The 21628-nt window shown below is 44.4% G+C and overlaps 1 protein-coding gene across 1 annotated transcript; it reads right to left on the reverse strand.

The window, feature by feature from the left end:
- Window positions 1-17182: 17182 nt before the first annotated feature.
- Window positions 17183-21422, reverse strand: LOC121537105. The gene is made up of 3 exons (XM_041844880.2): window positions 20351-21422; window positions 19708-20196; window positions 17183-19078 (listed from the first exon to the last, which is right to left on the reverse strand). The coding sequence occupies exons 1-3, from the start codon at window positions 21066-21068 to the stop codon at window positions 18441-18443; spliced, it is 1845 nt and encodes a 614-aa protein (XP_041700814.1). The 5' UTR covers window positions 21069-21422; the 3' UTR covers window positions 17183-18440.
- Between the last annotated feature and the right edge of the window lie 206 nt (window positions 21423-21628).

A 21628-nucleotide genomic window follows, 5' to 3' on the forward strand; every position in this document is an offset into this window, starting at 1 on the left:
TTAGTAGAGCAGTGTGCATGGTGACCTGTTATACATTGTATCATTAGTAGAGCAGTGTGCATGGTGACCTGTTATACATTGTATCATTAGTAGAGCAGTGTGCATGGTGACCTGTTATACATTGGATCATTAGTAGAGCAGTGTGCATGGTGACCTGTTATACATTGTATCATTAGTAGAGCAGTGTGCATGGTGACCTGTTATACATTGGATCATTAGTAGAGCAGTGTGCATGGTGACCTGTTATACATTGGATCATTAGTAGAGCAGTGTGCATGGTGACCTGTTATACATTGTATCATTAGTAGAGCAGTGTGCATGGTGACCTGTTATACATTGTATCATTAGTAGAGCAGTGTGCATGGTGACCTGTTATACATTGTATCATTAGTAGAGCAGTGTGCATGGTGACCTGTTATACATTGTATCATTAGTAGAGCAGTGTGCATGGTGACCTGTTATACATTGGATCATTAGTAGAGCAGTGTGCATGGTGACCTGTTATACATTGGATCATTAGTAGAGCAGTGTGCATGGTGACCTGTTATACATTGGATCATTAGTAGAGCAGTGTGCATGACCACCTGTTATACATTGTATCATTAGTAGAGCAGTGTGCATGGTGACCTGTTATACATTGGATCATTTCACCTGTTAGTGAGAATGGACGAAATGCAGCAACTCTTGGAGAACTCTTGGAGGTGAGACAGTGCTATCTGGTATCCTTGGGACGTCCCTACCCTAAACCCTAACCCCTACCCTTAACCTAACCATAACCATAACATGTTCACTCTTCCAGTTTTGTGACAGTATACCGTGTTCACCACATTGGGTAATCTGATGTAATGTAATGATCTCCTGTAATTTAATTATCTGATGTAGAGTAATGATCTAACGTAATGTAATGATCTCCTGTAATGTAATGATCTGATTGTAATGTAATGATCTGATTGTAATGTAATGATCTCATGTAATGTAATGATCTCCTGTAATGTAATTGATACAGTGCATTACAAAAGTATTCATCCCCTTGGCATTTTTCCTATTTTGTTGCATTACAACCTGTAATTTAAATGAATTGGTGAAGTGAAATTAAAAAAATAACTTATTCAACAAAATAAATAGCGGAAAAGTGGTGCGTGCATATGTATTCACCCCCTTTGCTATGAAGCCCCTAAATAAGATCTGGTGCAACCAATTACCTTCAGAAGTCACATAATTAGTTAAATAAAGTCCACCTGTGTGCAATCTAAGTGTCACATGATCTGTCACATTATCTCAGTATATATGCACCTGTTCTGAAAGGCCCCAGAGTCTGCAACACCACTAAGCAAGGGGCACCACCAAGCAAGCGGCACCATGAAGACCAAGGAGCTCTCCAAACAGGTCAGGGAAAAAGTTGTGGAGAAGTACAGATCAGGGTTGGGTTATAAACAAATATCAGAAACTTTGAACATCCCACGGAGCACCTTTAAATCCATTATTAAAAACTGGAAAGAATATGGCACCACAACAAATCTGCCAAGAGAGGGCCGCCCACCAAAACTCACGGACCAGGCAAGGAGGGCATTAATCAGAGAGGCAACAAAGAGACCAAAGATAACCCTGAAGGAGCTGCAAAGCTCCACAGCGGAGATTGGAGTATCTGTCCATTGGACCACTTTAAGCCGTACACTCCACAGAGCTGGGCTTTACGGAAGAGTGGCCAGAAAAAAGCCATTGCTTAAAGAAAAAAATAAGCAAACATGTTTGGTGTTCGGCAAAAGGCATGTGGGAGACTCCCCAAATATATGGAAGAAGGTACTCTGGTCAGATGAGACTAAAATTGAGCTTTTTGGCCATCAAGGAAAATGCTATGTCTGGCGCAAACCCAACACCTCTCATCAACAGTGAAGCATGGTGGTGGCAGCATCATGCTGTGGGGATGTTTTTCATCGGCAGGGACTGGGAAACTGGTCAGAATTGAAGGAATGATGGATGGCACTAAATACAGGGAAATTCTTGAGGGAAACCTGTTTCAGTCTTCCAGAGATTTGAGACTGGGACGGAGGTTCACCTTCCAGCATGACAATGACCCTAAGCATACTGCTAAAGCAACACTCAAGTGGTTTAAGGGGAAACATTTTAATATCTTGGAATGGCCTAGTCAAAGCCCAGACCTCAATCCAACTGAGAATCTGTGGTATGACTTAAAGATTGCTGTACACCAGCGGAACCCATCCAACTTGAAGGAGCTGGAGCAGTTTTGCCTTGAAAAAATGGCTAGATGTGCCAAGCTTATAGAAACATACCCCAAGAGACTTGCAGCTGTAATTGCTGCAAAAAGTGGCTCTACAAAGTATTGACTTTGGGGGGGTGAATAGTTATGCACGCTCAAGTTTTCTGTTTTTTTGTCTTATTTCTTTGATTCTTTCTTTGTTTGTTTCACCCCAAAAAATATTTTGCATTTTCAAAGTGGTAGGCATGTTGTGTAAATTAAATGATACAGACCCCCCAAAAATCAATTTTAATTCCAGGTTGTAAGGCAACAAAATAGGAAAAATGCCAAGGGGGGTGAATACTTTCTCAAGCCTCTGTACACTTACAAAAAGGATCTCCTGTAATGTAATGATCTGATTGTAATGTAATGATCTCCTGTAATGTAATGATCTGATGTAATGTAATGATCTCCTATAATGTAATGATCTGATTGTAATGTAATGATCTGATTGTAATGTAATGATCTCCTGTAATGTAATGATCTGATTGTAATGTAATGATCTCCTGTAATGTAATGATCTGATTGTAATGTAATGATCTACTGTAATGTAATGATCTGATTGTAATATAATGATCTGATGTAATGTAGTGATCTAATTGTAATGTAATGATCTCCTGTAATGTAATGATCTACTGTGATGTAAAGATCTCCTGTAATGTAATGATCTCCTGTAATGTAATGATCTGATATAATGTAATGATCTGTTTGTAATGTAATGATCTGATTGTAATGTAATGATTTCAACGTCCACGGACATCCAGTCCGGGCCGGCCTATATTTGGCCAAAGCATAGATGTCTATAATTGGGTTAGATTTGGACCGGTCCGGACCAAATCTGAACCAATCCTAGACATCTATGTTTCACAAGTTTGGAGAGCACAGTAAAGCACATTACAGTACATTAGAGTACAGTAGAGTACAGTAGAGTAGAGTAGAGTAGAGTAGAGCACAGTAGAGTACAGTAGAGTACAGTAGAGCACAGTAGAGTACAGTAGAGTACATTAGAGTACATTAGAGTACAGTAGAGTACAGTAGAGTAGAGTAGAGCACAGTAGAGTACAGTAGAGTACAGTAGAGCACAGTAGAGTACAGTAGAGTACAGTAGAGCACAGTAGAGTACAGTAGAGCACAGTAGAGCACAGAGCACAGTACACAGTAGAGTACAGTAGAGTACAGTAGAGCACAGTAGAGCACAGTAGAGTACAGTAGAGTACAGTAGAGCACAGTAGAGTACAGTAGAGTACAGTACACAGTAGAGTAGAGTAGAGTAGAGTAGAGCACAGTAGAGCACAGTAGAGCACAGTAGAGTACAGTAGAGCACAGTAGAGTACAGTAGAGTACAGTAGAGCACAGTAGAGTACAGTAGAGCACAGTAGAGCACAGTAGAGTACAGTAGAGCACAGTAGAGCACAGTAGAGCACAGTAGAGTACAGTAGAGCACAGTAGAGTACAGTAGAGCACAGTAGAGCACAGTAGAGTACAGTAGAGCACAGTAGAGTACAGTAGAGTACAGTAGAGCACAGTAGAGTACAGTAGAGCACAGTAGAGCACAGTAGAGCACAGTAGAGTACAGTAGAGTACAGTAGAGCACAGTATAGTACAGTAGAGCACAGTAGAGCACAGTAGAGTACAGTAGAGCACAGTAGAGTACAGTAGAGTACATTAGAGCACAGTAGAGTACAGTAGAGCACAGTAGAGCACAGTAGAGTACAGTAGAGCACAGTAGAGTACAGTAGAGTAGAGTACAGTAGAGTACAGTAGAGCACAGTAGAGTACAGTAGAGTACAGTAGAGTACAGTACACAGTAGAGTACAGTAGAGCACAGTAGAGTACAGTAGAGCACAGTAGAGCACAGTAGAGCACAGTAGAGTACAGTAGAGCACAGTAGAGCACAGTAGAGTACAGTAGAGCACAGTAGAGCACAGTAGAGCACAGTAGAGTACAGTAGAGCACAGTAGAGTACAGTAGAGTACAGTAGAGCACAGTAGAGTACAGTAGAGTACAGTAGAGCACAGTAGAGTACAGTAGAGCACAGTAGAGTACAGTAGAGTAGAGTAGAGTAAAGTAGAGTACAGTAGAGCACAGTAGAGTACAGTAGAGTACAGTAGAGCACAGTAGAGCACAGTAGAGTAGAGTAAAGTAGAGTACAGTAGAGCACAGTAGAGCACAGTAGAGTAGAGTAGAGTAAAGTGTAGTGTACTGTGTTGTACCCTACTGTAAGCTACTCTACTGAACTAAACTCTACTGTACTCTATACTCTACTGAAGTAAACTCTACTATACTATACTGTACTCTATACTCTACTGAAGTAAACTCTACTATACTATACTATACTGTACTCTATACTCTACTGAAGTAAACTCTACTATACTATACTATACTGTACTCTATACTCTACTGAAGTAAACTCTACTATACTATACTATACTGTACTCTATACTCTACTGAATTCAACTCTACTATACTATACTGTACTCTATACTCTACTGAAGTAAACTCTACTATACTATACTGTACTCTATACTCTACTGAAGTAAACTCTACTATACTATACTATACTGTACTATATACTCTACTGAAGTAAACTCTACTATACTATACTTTACTGTACTCTACTGTACTCTACTCCTGTGGTTCTCAACATTTTGGGGTACTGTACCCCTAAAACACTTTGACCTGCCTGAAGGACCCCCTCATGTGCGTGCGATCGTTGTGATTCCTAGATTTGGTGGAAATTTGGCACTCATTTGGTTTACGCATTCCAGTCAAGTTTGGCAGACTTGTTTTCAGTGTCAGAGAAGTAAGAGTTGAACGCACAGTTGAGTTTGGATAAATGTGAGCTTACTATTTTCACTATGGGAGCTCTGTCAACATCATCTGTAAAAAGTTAGGTGTCAAGCTGCAGGAAACAACTTATTTCCCCATCTTCACATTTCCTCTCCCAGAGTTTGATCTTCTTCATGAATCCACACACTTTGTCATACATCTTCTCTAGAATGTGTGTCTTTACCTTGCATAATTATATTCAGGTTGTTCAGTTTGCTGAACACAGCAGCAAGATTGGCAAGGCGGGGCTCCCCAGTCTGTGTCCTCCAACACAGCCGCAAGGGGGTGTGAGTGCTCAGACAGAAAATGATTTTACTTCGGCGCCCAGCTCAAAAAGCCTCTGAACTGTTTTCCCTCTGGATAGCCAACGGACGTCGGTGTGAAGCCGTTGCTGCTGGTGCTCAGTCCCACGGTCATCACCGAGCCTTTCAAACAGTCTGTGATTCAGAGGCCTGAACATGATGAAGTTAATCACTTTCACTGCGTCATTCAAAACATTGTGTAACTCAGGACTCGTGTTCTTGCTGGTCAACGCCTCTCTGTGGATGATACATTGGGATTTACCTTCTTTATGTGGGCAATTAATCATTTCACTCTCCCAGACATTGATGCAGCACGATCCGTGCACACACGACACACAGGATTTCAAATCCAGATTGTGAGAAAAAGCTGTCAATAACTTGAAACACATCCTCACCTGTTGTTCTCCCCATTAGGTTCTTGCAGAACCGACTGTACAGGTTAATTTCCAAAATGTCTCTGTATCGCACAAACGCAATGAACTGGGCTTCCCCACTGACGTCAGTCGATTCGTCCAACTGCAGAGAAAATGGAGCGGAATTATTATTATGATTATTATGATTATTATTATTATTATTATTATTTCACCAATTGATCAACAATATCAACGCTGATGTCATCGATCCTACAGCGCACCGTGTTATTTGACAATGGTACAGTCTTTAGGTCATCAATCATAGTTTCTGTGAGGATAACAGCAGCGGGCATTGAGCCAACCGGCGGGCGAGCAGAGCCTGTGAACTCAATAGATCCCTTTCTGTGTTTGCAAAACATTGCCGCATGACAGCGATGCGCTTAAGTTGATGGCAGATAAAGGGGGACTTCTTTTTTTTTTTTAAAGCCTCTATTTACGTTTTAGTCATTCAGCAGAAGCTCTTATCCAGAGTGACTTACAGTCGGTGTATTCAACTAACGTAGATAAACAGCAACATATCGCAGTCATAACAAGAACAAAAGTAGAAGGATTACTTTATCCTATCCCAGGTATTCCTTAAAGAGGTAGGGTTTCAAGTGTCTCCGGAAGGTAGTGAGTGACTCCGCTGTCCTGGCGTCGTGAGGGAGCTTGTTCCACCATTGGGGTGCCAGAGCAGCGAACAGTTTTGACTGGGCTGAGCGGGAACTATGCTTCCGTAGAGGTAGGGGGGCCAGCAGACCAGAGGTGGATGAACGTAGTGCCCTCGTTTGGGTGTAGGGTCTGATCAGAGCCTGAAGGTAAGGAGGTGCCGTTCCCCTCACAGCTCCGTAGGCAAGCACCATGGTTTTGTAGTAGATGCAAGCCTCAACTGGAAGCCAGTGGAGTGTGCGGAGGAGCGGGGTCACATGAGAGAACTTGGGAAGGTTGAACACCAGACGGGCTGCAGCGTTCTGGATAAATTGTAGGGGTTTAATTGCACAGGCAAGGAGCGAGTTGCAGTAATCCAGACGGGAGATGACAAGTGCCTGGATTAGGACCTGTGCCGCTTCCTGTGTAAGGCAGGGTCGTACTCTGCGAATGTTGTAGAGCATGAACCTGCAGGATCGGGTCACCGCCTTGATGTTAGCGGAGAACGACAGGGTGAGCTGTCCTAACCAGTTAAGTTACCAGCAGGGGTCTTGATAATAGAAAAGGGTAGTGAGTCAGTGGATCCTGCGCTATAAACAAGCAATTGCTTTGGAGTTGATGAAAGAATGTTTTGATATTTCTATGTGATCAATCCATAAATAATCTAGACCTACATGCAACAGTAGGCTCTGTTGCGCTTTTGACAATGGTTTCACATGAGGCCTAATTCACAGAATATGCCTAAATACTTATAACCACTAGGCTAGTAATAAATAATAATACAAAAAAAGGCCTAATGAAACCATCTATGTTATCTTCATTGTGTTCGGTAAAAATGACCTTTCAAATGTTTTATGCAACATTATCGGCAAGTAACAAGATGCCTACTGTGTCAAAGTGAATTAAAGTTGTTGAACAGGAAATATAAAGGTGATATTATTAAAATTCCGCCTTTAACAACTACCATACTGTATGGTTCATTGCAATATGCCTATCACATAATTCAAAATATCAGAATTGGTAAAAAAAAAAAAAAGGTTATGCATGCCAACATATTAATCAAAAATTAAGAGAAGGCAAACTGGTCTTGTCAGGCGAAAAATCATATACATTTTGCTATCAGTCTCATTCACCGTGATTGTCTGACGCTTCCTATAGACCCCTTTCCAGTACACGACACACTGACGTCAGGCACAGATGTGCACGACTCTTGGCGGCAGTAAGAAAGCCATCTCCATCTGCGCCCATTCAACATAGCCTAGATTTACATTTTCATTACTTCTTAACAAATACATTTTTGGGGTTCTCATAGGCTTACAATTATGTTTTTGATTCTTGCTTGAACAGCCGCCTTACTAATATACAGGGCGAACTCGTGCAATGCTGTGCTCAAGCTTGAACACCTCCCTGCGGAGCTTCTCCCTCTTTTCAGGGTTCACTCGATAGGCATGAAATTCAAATCTTGTTCCGACTGCACTTCCTGCGGAAGACCAAACGTTGAAAATTATTTCACCAGGGTCTTAACAATACTGGAGCTGTGATTTTCCTCAGTGGAATGGCCTCAGGGAAACGAATGGCAGCATCCATGATGGTTAAGAGAAACTGGTTACCACTCTTGGCTTTGGGCAAAGGACCAACACAGTCCACCAGAACCCTGCTGAAAGGCTGGTCAAAAGCAGGAATAGGCTGCAAAGGTCCAACCAGTACAGTTTAGTTCGGTTTACCCATCCGCTGGCAAACGTGACAGGATTTACAGTAAGACACAACATCCTGTTTCAGACCAGGCCAGAAGAAGTTATGCAAGATACGGTCATATGTCTTGTTGACCCCAAGATGTCCTCCCATGACCACCATTCGCCCACCTGAGCCATCGCCCTCTTCTCCTCCTGGTTACGCTGCTTGGTCCTCTGGTGGTGGGATCTTCTGTCACGATCGTTGACAGATGAAGCGGACCAAGGCGCAGCGTGATAAGCGTACATATTTTATTAAGTACACACACAAACCAAAACAACAAACGAAACGATACGTGAAGTCCTAGGTTACAACACAAACCTTAGCGGAACAAGATCCCACAAAATACTAGTGCCAAACAGGCTGCCTAAGTATGGTCCCCAATCAGAGACAACAAGCTACAGCTGTCTCTGATTGGGAACCACCCTGACCAACATAGATATAAACGATCTAGAACAAAAGCATAGAAAATTTAACAGAAACTCCACACCCTGGCTCAACATTTAAGAGTCCCCCGAGCCAGGGCGTGACAGTATGACAGAGCCACAACACAGAGCCTCTCCGTTGTTCGAACTGTATGACAGAGCCACAACACCTGTTCTGGAACCGATGAGGGTGAAGAAGCTGAACTGAGCAAGGAGCAGCAGACTGAACTTGAGAAGACGTTCCAAGAATGCGAAGCACGATTGGATGAAGGTCAGGGAGATGGTCCAGTCCAATCTATGGCCTAGATACGGCGAGAATGAGGTGAAGTCTGCAATCCATGAAGCCGAGACAGCCTGTGATGGAGTTGCTCAGATACCTGTTACCGCTGTAAACAGAGATGGCTTTGAGCTACGGTGGGATAGTGCGAAAACACAAGTCCAAAAATGCAATCGCAAGCCTAGCAGAGTGGGAGATGTGGATTTGGGAGATGTGGATTCCAGTGGCGGAAAAGGAAAAGCTGGGAGGCAGAGTGAAGGATCTGAAGGCATTCGGCAACAACCTTGAAGCAAGGAGGGCAGGATTTCTCACAGCACAAAGAATTGCAGAAGAGGAGAGAAACAGAGGGAGAGTGCCGCAGGTGCCCATGCCAGCTCCACAACCGACACTGAGGATAAAGCCAATCTGTCTACCCAGGTTCAGTGGGTATAAAATGAATTTCCATCGATGGAGAAGAGACTGGGAGAGTCTGCAAAAGCAGGGGGAACCAACGGGCTCAGTCGAAGTAAAGAAGATCCAACTCATTGACAGGAGAGATGAGAGGATATGCAGAGACCTCCGTTTGTCTTCTCACAACACTGCTGAGGACATGTTCAGGGTGCTGGAGAACAGGTATGGAAACAAGTCTACAATTGCCTTGGAGATAATGGAGGATCTGGAGAAAATTCCTGCTTTAAGGGCAAATCAGCCTAGGAAAGTTAATCGACATGATCCAAACTATAGAGAAGGCCCTGGATGACCTCACGGAGCTTGGAAACACAGGAGCCATCAACAACCCTCTAGTGATCAGATCCATAGAAAGCAAGTTACCTGACAACATCAAGAGAGATTGGCTTGTCTTCATGGTTAATCCGAGGAATAATGTCACACCAGACAATCACTTTGAGAACCTTCTTAAATTCCTGAAAACACAAGAGGATATTCTTGAAAAACTGGAGCAGCTGGGAGTGAGTGAAAAGCCAGAAAAGAAAAATGCTGGCATGGAGAGGAAATATGCGTCCACGCGGTCCACAACGAAAGGCGGCTGTGTTGTGTGTGGAGATGAAAAGCACAGAGAAAATATATTATTTTGCAAGCGTTTCAAAGAACTGAAGCCGGTGGAAAAGTTGGCTGCTGTAGAAAAGCTGGGGGCCTGCAAGAGGTGCTTGGTCTGTCATGGAGAATATGATGAATGCAAAGAGACATACCTGTGCAGGAACAGAAACTGTAAAAAAAGACCACCATTTCTTTCTATGCCTGAAGGGAGACTTCAGGAGGAGTGACTCAGAAAGAAGACAATTCAATGTGAGAAGGCATAAGTGGACTGAGGAGCAGGAGGAATTTGTATCTAAACTCTCCCCAGAGATGGCGGACAAATTCAAGAGAGCGTTCACCAACATCACCGCAAAGACAAACTGTGTTGAAAAGATCCAGCTTGGAGAGATTGTGTCAAGTGCAGTAGAAGAATTGCCAGTTATTCTAGTGCTGCTCGAGGTAACTGCCAATGCAAGACAAAAAATTGGAACCCTGATCAACTTGGCATCGGACACAAATTATATCACCCACAGAGCTGCCAGGAGATTAAATCTTCGAAGTGAAAACATCACTTTAGTCGTCCATGGAGTTGGGGGAATGGCCATGAAGGTTAAAACCAGAAGATATCTCCTCAGAGTGAGGGTCAAAATGCCTAGAGGCACAGAAAGAGCCCATGAGCTTGTCTGCTATGGTTTGAATGAAATTGCCAACATCCACAGAGTCATCAAACCTGAGCAACTCAAGAAGTTCTTCCCAGAAGTCAATCTAGGAGATCTGAGGAGACCGGAGAGCATTGAGCTACTGATAAGCCACTGCGAAGGAAGACTTGCTCCGCAAAGAGTGAAGGTGATTGGAGACCTTGTCTTATGGGAGAGCCCGCTAGGAAAGACTGTTGGTGGAGCACATCCAGATCTGTTTGAAGAAGTCGATATGGCCGCACACAGGTCCGGAACGCACTTTGCTCGATCCATGAGAGCAACCGCTGTCAAGTATCAAAAGATAACTAAAACACAAGAGTTCACAGCTGAAACCAAAAGCACAGTTGCTCGCAGAGAGTTCTTGGATTGGTGGAAATTGGATAGCATTGGAGCAGCTTGCGAACCGAAGTGTGGAGGATTCCGGTGCGGCAATTGTCAACCAGGAGGCAAGGAAATGACTCTGAGTGAGGAAAGACAGCTGGAGATCATAAGGAAAGGCCTCACCTACATCAAAGCAGATGCTCACAGCGATGAACCGCACTGGGACAGAAAATACCCCTGGATTCAAGATCCATGGTCCCTTCCCTACAACAGGAGTGGGGTTGAAGCCACCTTCTTAAGAACAGAAAAACAACTCAAAAAAGAGCCAGAGTGGAAAATAGCATACACAGCTCAAGTGCATGAAATAGTGGAGAGAAGAGCAGCAAAGAAACTCACCAAAGAGATGATCGCCAGCTGGAAAGGACCAGTATGGTATGTCAGCCACTTGGTGGCGCCAAACCCACACTCTGTCACAACACCTGTGCGACTGGTATGGAACAGCAGCCAGAAGTTTAAAGGGGTCAGCATGAATGACCTGCTGCTGAAAGGACCTGGTGTCCTCAATCCCATCCGAGCAGTACTACTCAGGTTCAGAAGAGGTGTCCATGCTGCTCTTGGCGACATCAGGAAGATGTACAATTCGGTGTGGTTAGAAAACCTGGAGATGCATCTCCACAGATTTCTCTGGAGAAACACTGAGGAAGAAGAGATTGAAGAGTATGCCATCACCAGAGTCAACATTGGCGATCGACCAGCAGGGTGCATTGCACAACTGCCCATGTTCGCTCACCTGGAGGAGGAACGTAGGATCCTTGAAGAGGATGCCTATGTCGATGACATCCTGACTTCCCATAATGACTTACAAAAGCTGGACAAGGACACCAAAAGAGTTGAAGAGATCCTGAGGACAGGCGGATTCTTCCTCAAACCCTGGGTCCGGTCAGGCCAAAGTGGGAGGCAGGAGATCGTACCAGGAGAACAAGGAGCGGAGTCAAGCACAGTACTTATTCTCCCAAACCAGAGGAGGAAAGGAGACACTAAAGCCCTTGGAGTTGGATACCTTGTTGAAGAGGATAAACTGTACCTTATGACTTCAATCAATTTCTCAAAGAGGAAAAAGAAGATGAGAGTCGGACAAAATCTCCTTGAAGAAGAGGTGAGAGGGAAAACTCCAAACCCACTGACGAGAAGAGAACTGCTAAGCCAAGTAGCTAGCCTGTATGACCCAATAGGCCTCGTCACACCTGCCAAACAAAAGGGCACCATTCTTGTCAGTAAGGCGTTTCAAGAAGCTGGAGGCAAAACTCTGACCCGAAACACGTGGGACAAACCTCTGTCTGAACAATTGAGAGAAGAAGCCATCAAACTGTTTGAGGAGTACACACGTCTTGGCCCAATCACCTTCCACAGAAGCCTCACACCAGTCAACTGGATTGGTGAACCTTGGGGAATAACATTCTCTGACGGAAGTGAGAAGAGCTATGGAGCCGTAGTGTACTTCAGATGGGAAACCGAGCAAGGCATCCAAGTCAGGTTGGTTGAGTCCAAAGCAAAACTCACACCTTTGGACCAAAAGGGGGAAGCAGTGAAAGCTGAAATCTGCGGTGCTGTCTGCGCAGCACCACTTCGAAAGTACGTTGAAAAACACAGTCGTATAGAAATTGAACGATGGCTCCCATCTGCTGGACAGTCAAACCGTGGTGGGAGCTATCCAGAGAGACAGTTATGGGTATCAATCTTTCTTCGCGAACAGAGTTGGAGAGATCCAGAAATCCACATCCGTCGAAGACTGGTGGTGGATCCCGGGAGGCCTGAACAGTGCTGACATCATAACAAGAGGGGCAGCCCCGGAAGATTCCATGTGGCAGAATGGCCCAGTGTTCCTGCGCCAACCTGTGGAAGAGTGGCCCAGCGTTCCTGCGCCAACCTGTGGAAGAGTGGCCCAGTGTTCCTGCGCCAACCTGTGGAAGAGTGGCCCAGTGTTCCTGCGCCAACCTGTGGAAGAGTGGCCACAGAAGTCAGCCAAAGAAATTGCAGCTTATGCCAAGGAAGGCATAAACAAAACTTCAGAGGAAATATTTCTCTGCAGCACTGACCAGAGCGCAGGCCAAGAGAAACAAGAATGATGTACTTCCTGAAGTGGGAGTTCAGAAGGAAAGTCAGAGTGATGCACAGCAAAGCAGGCAAAATAACCCAGATGAACCTAAGACTAAGATCCGAAGACCACCAGCTGGCTCTGCGGTAACAAAACTGATTGACATCAGGAAATTTAGCAGCCTGACCAGGCTGATCCGAGTCACTGCCTGGGTTTGGAGAGCTGCAACGAAATGGAAAGAAGTGTTGACCAAGAATTCAGCCTCAGATAAAGCAAAGTGGGAGGGAATTTTTTCAACAAACTGGAGGTCCCGAGGCAAACAAGCTGTACTCACTGTTGGGGAGTATGAAGATGCACTAAGAGACCTGTTCCTTGCAGCTCAAGAAGGTATAACCTTTCAAGACACCACTCTCAACAGACTCGCTGTTCACAGAGATGAAGAGACTGGGCTCTTGGTTTGTGGAGGGAGGTTCAAGATCTTTGATGAGGACGAGACTGCTGTACCAATTCTACCATATGAGGCATGGATATCCACTCTCCTAGCTCAAGAGGCTCATGATGCAAACCATGAAGAAATAGCAGGTACACTCCTCCGGATGAGGAAGAAAGCCTGGGTGATAAAAGGCCAGAAGCTGGCTAAAAAGAGAGTTGACAACTGTGTGGTGTGCAGAAAGGCTAGGGCCAGAAAGGGCCAACAGATCATGAGTGACCTTCCACCCGAGCTTATAACACCAGCCAGACCATTTGAGTACACAACAGTGGACTTATTTGGACCATATGGAAGTCAAGGACGAGGTGAGAAAGAAAGTCAAGCTCAAGGTGTGGGGAATTGTCTTCTGCTGTATGGCATCCAGAGCTATACACACAGATGTTGTCAGTGACCAGTCAACGGAAGGCTTCTTACTGGCCCTACCAAAGATTCAAGGCACTGAGAGGGCGTCCAAAGAAACTGTGGTCAGATCCTGGAAATAACTTTGTGGGTGCCAGACCTGCCCTCAAAGAGCTCTACTACTTCCTGAATCAACTAATTACATCTGAGCTTGAAAATGAAGCTTCAAAGCATGGAACAGAGTGGAGCTGGAAGATCCACCCAGCAGACTCCCCTCACAGGAATGGAGCTGGAAGATCCACCCAGCAGACTCCCCTCACAGGAATGGTGCTGGAAGATCCACCCGGCAGACTCCCCTCACAGGAATGGTGCTGCAGAAGCAAGCTGTTCGCACTGTGAAACGGGCCTTGCACAATATGAGAGGAGAAGGACTCTTCACATGGAGTGAGTTTCAAACATTTATGTTCATGGCTGCTAACCTTGCCAATGAAAAGGCCCATAGGTGCCAGGACTCAGAGCCGGGAGGACTGCATAGAATATATCAGCCCTAATTCTCTTCTGCTTGGAAGGACTGGACCTAGGGGAGACTTAGGAAGCTTTGAGTTTGAAGACTACTCCTACAAACGGTTAAGAGTCATTCAAGCGGAAGTTAACTGGTTCTGGAGGAAGTGGAGTCAGTTGGACCTAACCTGTTTGTGAGGAGTAAGTGGCACACAAAGCAGCGAAACGTGGCCGTTGGAGACGTCGCCTGGCTTGCAGACCAGAACGCTTTGAGGAGTCAGTATAAGCTTGGTAGTGTCAACGCTGACGAGATGGGCATTGTGAGAGATGCAAATATACGAACCTTCCCAAGTTATCCCATCTCAACTTTGAAGCATGTTCATGGAGACAAAACAAAGAAACGTTCAACCAAAATCCCTGCTACAATTCTTCACAGGGACGTCAGGCGTTTGGTTGTGTTATTACCTGTAGAAGAGCAGAAGTAAAGGCATCGAAGATGAAGCCGATGTGACCTCCTTGGGTTCAAGAACCAGGAGATCAAGTGGGAGGTGCTGCATCAAAAGACAGGTATTCATATTCAAGACATTCACATTTTCAACTTATTTCAAAGATAAAACACCAGCAGGGGGCGAAAAAGTGTATGCATTGTGGAACCCATCATTAGCTTGTGTTTCCCTGGGGAACATATATACTGGTGCACCTTTGTGATAGCAGGTAGAAAAATGTTTGGTGAAAAAGCATTTCACTGGAATTCCTTCATGGAAGAGGAGACTCTCATTCATACACATTCAGCTCATTTAGGATTCTGGAGACTCAACCGGTCGGCACATGGACATTGTTGTGTAAAATTGTTGCCAGTTAGGTGTTTATTTGTGTTGAGAATTGAGACCAATTGTCTAATTTAGTATATATAGTATAATTTAGATAATATGACTACATTGAGATTATATATTTAATTTAAAATGACCTTACTTGAAGTAATGTATATATATATATTTTTGTGTTTTGCCTTTAAAGGTTATCAACCTAACTGACTAACGAACGAACTGGAATTAAATAAAAGAAGTCAGAAGAAAATTGAGTTGTCCTTCAGTCCTTAAAGAGGCCTTTTTCAAGTTTGGGCAAAGAGCTGCAGTGTGAACCATACACAACTTGACTAACACACTACCCTAACCCTGATGTTCTACACCCTGCCATCTAACACACTACCCTAACCCTGATGTTCTACACCCTGCCATCTCTAACACACTACCCTAACCCTGATGTTCTACACCCTGCCATCTCTAACACACTACCCTAACCCTGATGTTCTACACCCTGCCATCTAACACACTACCCTAACCCTGATGTTCTACACCCTGCCATCTAACACACTACCCTAACCCTGATGTTCTACACCCTGCCATCTCTAACACACTACCCTAACCCTGATGTTCTACACCCTGCCATCTCTAACACACTACCCTAACCCTGATGTTCTACACCCTGCCATCTAACACACTACCCTAACCCTGATGTTCTACACCCTGCCATCTCTAACACACTACCCTAACCCTGATGTTCTACACCCTGCCATCTCTAACACACTACCCTAACCCTGATGTTCTACACCCCTGCCATCTCTAACACACTACCCTAACCCTGATGTTCTACACCCTGCCATCTCTAACACACTACCCTAACCCTGATGTTCTACACCCTGCCATCTCTAACACACTACCCTAACCCTGATGTTCTACACCCTGCCATCTCTAACACACTACCCTAACCCTGATGTTCTACACCCTGCCATCTAACACACTACCCTAACCCTGATGTTCTACACCCTGCCATCTAACACACTACCCTAACCCTGATGTTCTACACCCTGCCATCTAACACACTACCCTAACCCTGATGTTCTACACCCTGCCATCTAACACACTACCCTAACCCTGATGTTCTACACCCTGCCATCTCTAACACACTACCCTAACCCTGATGTTCTACACCCTGCCATCTCTAACACACTACCCTAACCCTGATGTTCTACACCCTGCCATCTAACACACTACCCTAACCCTGATGTTCTACACCCTGCCATCTAACACACTACCCTAACCCTGATGTTCTACACCCTGCCATCTCTAACACACTACCCTAACCCTGATGTTCTACACCCTGCCATCTAACACACTACCCTAACCCTGATGTTCTACACCCTGCCATCTCTAACACACTACCCTAACCCTGATGTTCTACACCCTGCCATCTAACACACTACCCTAACCCTGATGTTCATCACCCTGCCAGTAGCCATCTCACAGAAGACACTCGATGCTTAACACACTGGGTAACCCTGGCCTGCACACACTATAGGTTTCCATTGACCCAGGTTTATTTGACAAAAGCAAATGTCGCAAAAACACCAATATTGTGACGTGGAAACGGCAGCTATAGGAGATATGTTCTAAAGATCGATTAGATTTATCTGTTAGAGGGGTGGATTTGTCTTCTAACTTTATTGCGACAAATTATGGAAAGTGTGTTTTTCAAATAAATTACAATTGCCGTAAGAGTGAAGGTATGCGGGGGACATCATCACATTACTATAAAGCTCCTCTCCATCTAACTCTAAATACCGTTTTTCTTGCAGAATCTATTGTTCAACAAGAAAAATGGTTTCTTTGCAGGATCCTTGTCCTGACTTTCAAGAACACCTGAATTGCTTTGCCTTTGCATTTCTGGTTGGCTGGATGCAAGTTTCACCATTCAATTATTTCAGTTTCACCATGGCACGGACTGTGGCGATTAGAATATGGCAAATATTAGTGAATTCGTGCATTCTATCCACGCTGGCTACCGAAGACATGAAACAGAGAGGTGGGAGGGAATACAGGCTGTCGCCAATTTATTAATTTCCAATTTACCTAAATGGATAATGGTAACACTTCAACCACTTCATTTTCAGTGTTTTTTTTGTTTGTTTTTTTATAGGTGTGACATAATTCCGTCCAGCTGTTTTTATCGACAATGGAAACGCTCAGTAGCAGGAAATTGTCCCATCTATTTTCTATGCAAACTTTCTAAATGTTGACAAAACATAAATCAGTGGACAGGTTAATGGAAACAGCTGTTGACCTGCACACTGCTAATGTAACTATCAAGTAGGGAGGAATGAAGCAAGAGAAATCAGTCTGACCAAAGACTGGGCCTAACTCAAAAGTGATTCATAATAATGTATTGGATGGTTTCCTAACATATCATTGAATAGGCCTATATCTGAATAGCGCTTATAAGTATTTTAGCATTATTTAAATCCAGTTGCAGAGAAGTAAAAGGTATAAATAACAGCTGATTGGACAATATTGACCAATGAAGTTTGCCAAAGAAATTAGCTTGACCTGGAACAATTATGCATAATGATCCTTGCAGCTTTTCAAGGACAGTGATATGTCCTCCATATTTGTTGGGATGGTCATTATTCAATTTAACATAAATAATGTATTTTAATAAATACTTTTGTTGTACACCAAAACATTTGCGGGAAATGTTTTTAAGCAATTCAATTATCATTAATTATTAGGCTGTTATCCTAAAATAAAAACCATTTTTTTATGAATTTGTCACAGACAATTGGATCATTTTTCATTGACACAATTCCCCTTGAAATATCTCATGTTATTGGCGCTGCATCAGAAGGCATAGGCTATGTCTGAAAATGGCACCCTATTCTCTATAGAGTACACTACTTTTGACCAGAGCCATAAAGACCTTTGTCAAAAGTAGTGCGCTACATAGGGAATAGGGTGCCATACAATAGGAGTGACTCTACAAAACACATTATCTGCTGAAGTCTATTATTACTGGTAGAGTAGAACTGGTACTGGTAGAGTAGAACTGGTACTGGTAGAGTAGAACTGGTACTGGTAGAGTAGAACTGGTATTGTAATGTTGGTCTACTGCCCTCAAATTCAAATGTGGACCTCAAAGCCAGTTCCACTGTTCCATTCTTCCCCTCTAATCAGGGAGTGATTTAGACCTGGGACACCAGGTGGGTGTAATTAATGATCAGGTAGAACAAAAAAACAGCAGTAATCCAGAACTGTGTAGGGTAAGATTTGAATACCCCTGATCCCTTGTTACTGGTAGAGCTCAGAGTCTCTCAGGGAGAGGCCCTGCTGTGAGGATGATGTCATCGCAGGCTGCTCCATAACATGCTCCACCATACCGTGTCCTCCATGTTGACCCAGCATCAGAGAGGAGTTGTTGAACTGGAGAGGAGTGTAGTTAATGTTACCAGGCCCAGAGTCACAGTGAGTTCTGTTGTACAGAAAACGGTTATTGTACTGAGATTGAGAGACGCCAGCACTGTTCCTCTGCTGAGTTTGAGTGGGGCCTGTGGTTTTGTGCTGTGTGTGGTGGCTATTCTGGCTTGGATTCCCCAGCCCACTGTTCAGACTATTCCCCTGGCCCAGACCCGGTCCAGCCTGTTGGTGCTGGGTCATCTGGGTCAGTAGGCAGGCCTGCAGCTTCCTCTTGGCTCTCCAGCGGGCCACTCTGAGCCGGGTCTTCTCCCGTCTCTCCTTCACCAGGTCAGCTAATAGAGGCTGGGGAAGGTTCTTCTCCATCTCCCTCTGACGGTTCTGGCTCCTCCGCCTCAGCTCAGTTCGTCTCATTTTAAACTCCTCGTACAGACTCAGGTCCTTGGGCCACGGTCGCACCATCGGCCTGGGAGCAACTCCTCCCGACATGGACATCACTGCCTGGGACAGCCCATCTGAGGATGAAGAGGACAGACAACATGCAATTAGATCGGAGTAATAATAACTGCAAAAATCTCTGAAGCTGGAGACTCTTATCTCCCTCACTAACTTTAAGCGTCAGTTGTCAGAGCAGCTTACCGATCACTGCACCTGTACACAGCCCATCTGAAATTAGCCCGCCCAACTACCTCATCCCTATATTGTTATTTATTTTGCTCATTTGCACCCCAGTATCTCTATTTGCACATCATCTCTTGCACATCTATCACTCCAGTGTTAATACTAAATTGTAATTATTTTGCACTATGGCCTATTTATTGCCTTACCTCCATAACTTGCTACATTTGCACAGACTGTACATATATTTTCTGTTGTATTTTTGACTTTATGTTTTGTTTTACCCCATATGTAACTCTGTGTTGTTTTTATCGCACTGCTTTGCTTTATCTTGGCCAGGTCACAGTTGTAAATGAGAACTTGTTCTCAACTGGCTTACCTGGTTAAATAAAGGTGAAATAAATAAAATAAAATACAAATAATATTTTATTGAACAGAAGCATAGTGACCACAACAAAGCAGTATTTTGACTTGGGACATGGCTGTAGATTATAGAGTCACCATGTCTCAGGGAAATTGAACTCACATGAACAAGAGTCGGCTGAGGTGAAGGGTGTGTGCTCTGCTAAGGTCCTCTGGCCCTGCGGTGGACGGGGTGCTCTCCTATCCCTCTGGCTCTCAGAGGCTGCTATTGTCCTGTGACTGTCCAGGAGGACGTTTCCCTGAGTCTGCCTGTCTAAAAGGTTGCCATGAGAGTTGAAGCCTTCAGCAGCCAGGTTTATCAGAAGGGTTTCCACCTCCTCTGGTTCCTGTTTGATACAGATGATATCCACCTCAGCTTCCTCCTCTTTCACCTGGAACTGGGACAGGGAGGGTGGCAGTACACTCCTGGCAGTCACGGCAGAGCAGTCTGCTCCGTCAGTCCTGGGTGGGGAGAGGACCAGCTGGGTCCCAGGGTCTGTGCTGGTCTCTGGTGGCTGTGTACTGATGGTCCACTCAGCCTCACACTCTTCTTCCTCCTCCCTCCTCTGGCTCTCATCAGACACCTCTGGGTCTAGGGGGGTTGGGTGCTCCTCTGGAGGGACAGAGAGGTAACATGGTGGTCAACAAACAAGGGGGGAATATACAGGGCTGTACTAGTTCAGGCAGGCCATCAATTTACATACACAAGCAAACACCGAATAAAACCCACATACAAACCCGACAAGATCTGAGACAAGACATTCTACCTTTCAAAGGTTCCAGATGCTCTGATGAACTATTCATTGCAGAGACAGTGGGTGTCAATGATGGGTCCTCCACAGCCTGGGAGATCATAGTTGTCAGATCATCGTGACTGTCAAAGGATGTTGATGTGGCCCTAACGGTTACCCTATTATCAGAGGGTTGGGTGGCCCTGACCAAGGTATCAGAAGGTTGGGTGGCCCTGACCAAGTTATCAGAAGGTTGGGTGGCCCTGACCAAGGTATCAGAGGGTTGTGAGGCCCTGACCATATTCTCAGAGGGTAGGGTGATGGTGACTCGATTCCTTGGCTGTAAGTTTCCATTTGTAGTGGGCATTTGGTTGTTGTTTGGAACCGTCCTTCTCGGCGGCTCTGGTAGACCCGAGGACAGCGCGGCCCCGGAGGAACCGTGAACTCTGCAGGGATCCGAATGGCCGAATCCTGTCCTGTGGTAGGTCTGATAAGTGGCAGCGTGCGCGTTCTCACCCAGAGCGTTCATGTGCTTCCGCATTGTCTTCATCTGAGATCGGGATATCTCCAGCATCTGTCTTATGTTCTCCGTCTCTTTCTCTTTAGCTGCCATCTCCATCTTCAGCTCGTCAAATTTAATGCCGACCACTCTCAACATCTCCCCCAACACAGTCTCAACAGCGGCACTAACCGCTCTCTCTATAACGGTACCCATCTGGCCCCGCATTAGGGAAATTGTTAGACTGATATCCATTTTTGTAAAACTGCAATAACAACCTTTAAATGTGTTAATAACATCGGAGGTCAAATTTCATAGCTGTCCATCGTGAAATGTATAGCAAGCGATTGATTGTTGCTAACATCGAGCTAGCTAGCTACCCTCGTAGCAAGCGGAAAACCTGCTCCAGAGAGCTAACTAAACAAGACCATTGAATGTTTTTTCATTGTTTGTAAGTGATTAAATAGTAAAAGGTCCCTGGCTAATTTCGAACCCAAAAGATGTCAGAGAAACTTAAAATATTTAAACTTTTCCAGCGTCTTCGGATCTATGTAAACAAATATGTTTCCCTTTAATCGTTCCTGTGTTTCATCAAATATGTCCGATAGGATAGCCGGACTAGAGGTATAAGTTCTGAGCATGACCAGAAATTTTGACGGCCTGACCTAGGAAGTTATGCTAGGCTGTGCAAATCATGAACTCAGTAGGTTACAATACAATAATATTTGTTAAAATTGGACTGAATGTGGGTAGAAAGTAGAATTAGTCTCAAAGCCATATCGTTTTAAGAGTTATTGGCTGTAAAGCACAGTAAT

The sequence above is a fragment of the Coregonus clupeaformis genome, chromosome 23 (assembly GCF_020615455.1).
Source record: "Coregonus clupeaformis isolate EN_2021a chromosome 23, ASM2061545v1, whole genome shotgun sequence".
NCBI classification, from domain to species: domain Eukaryota; kingdom Metazoa; phylum Chordata; class Actinopteri; order Salmoniformes; family Salmonidae; genus Coregonus; species Coregonus clupeaformis.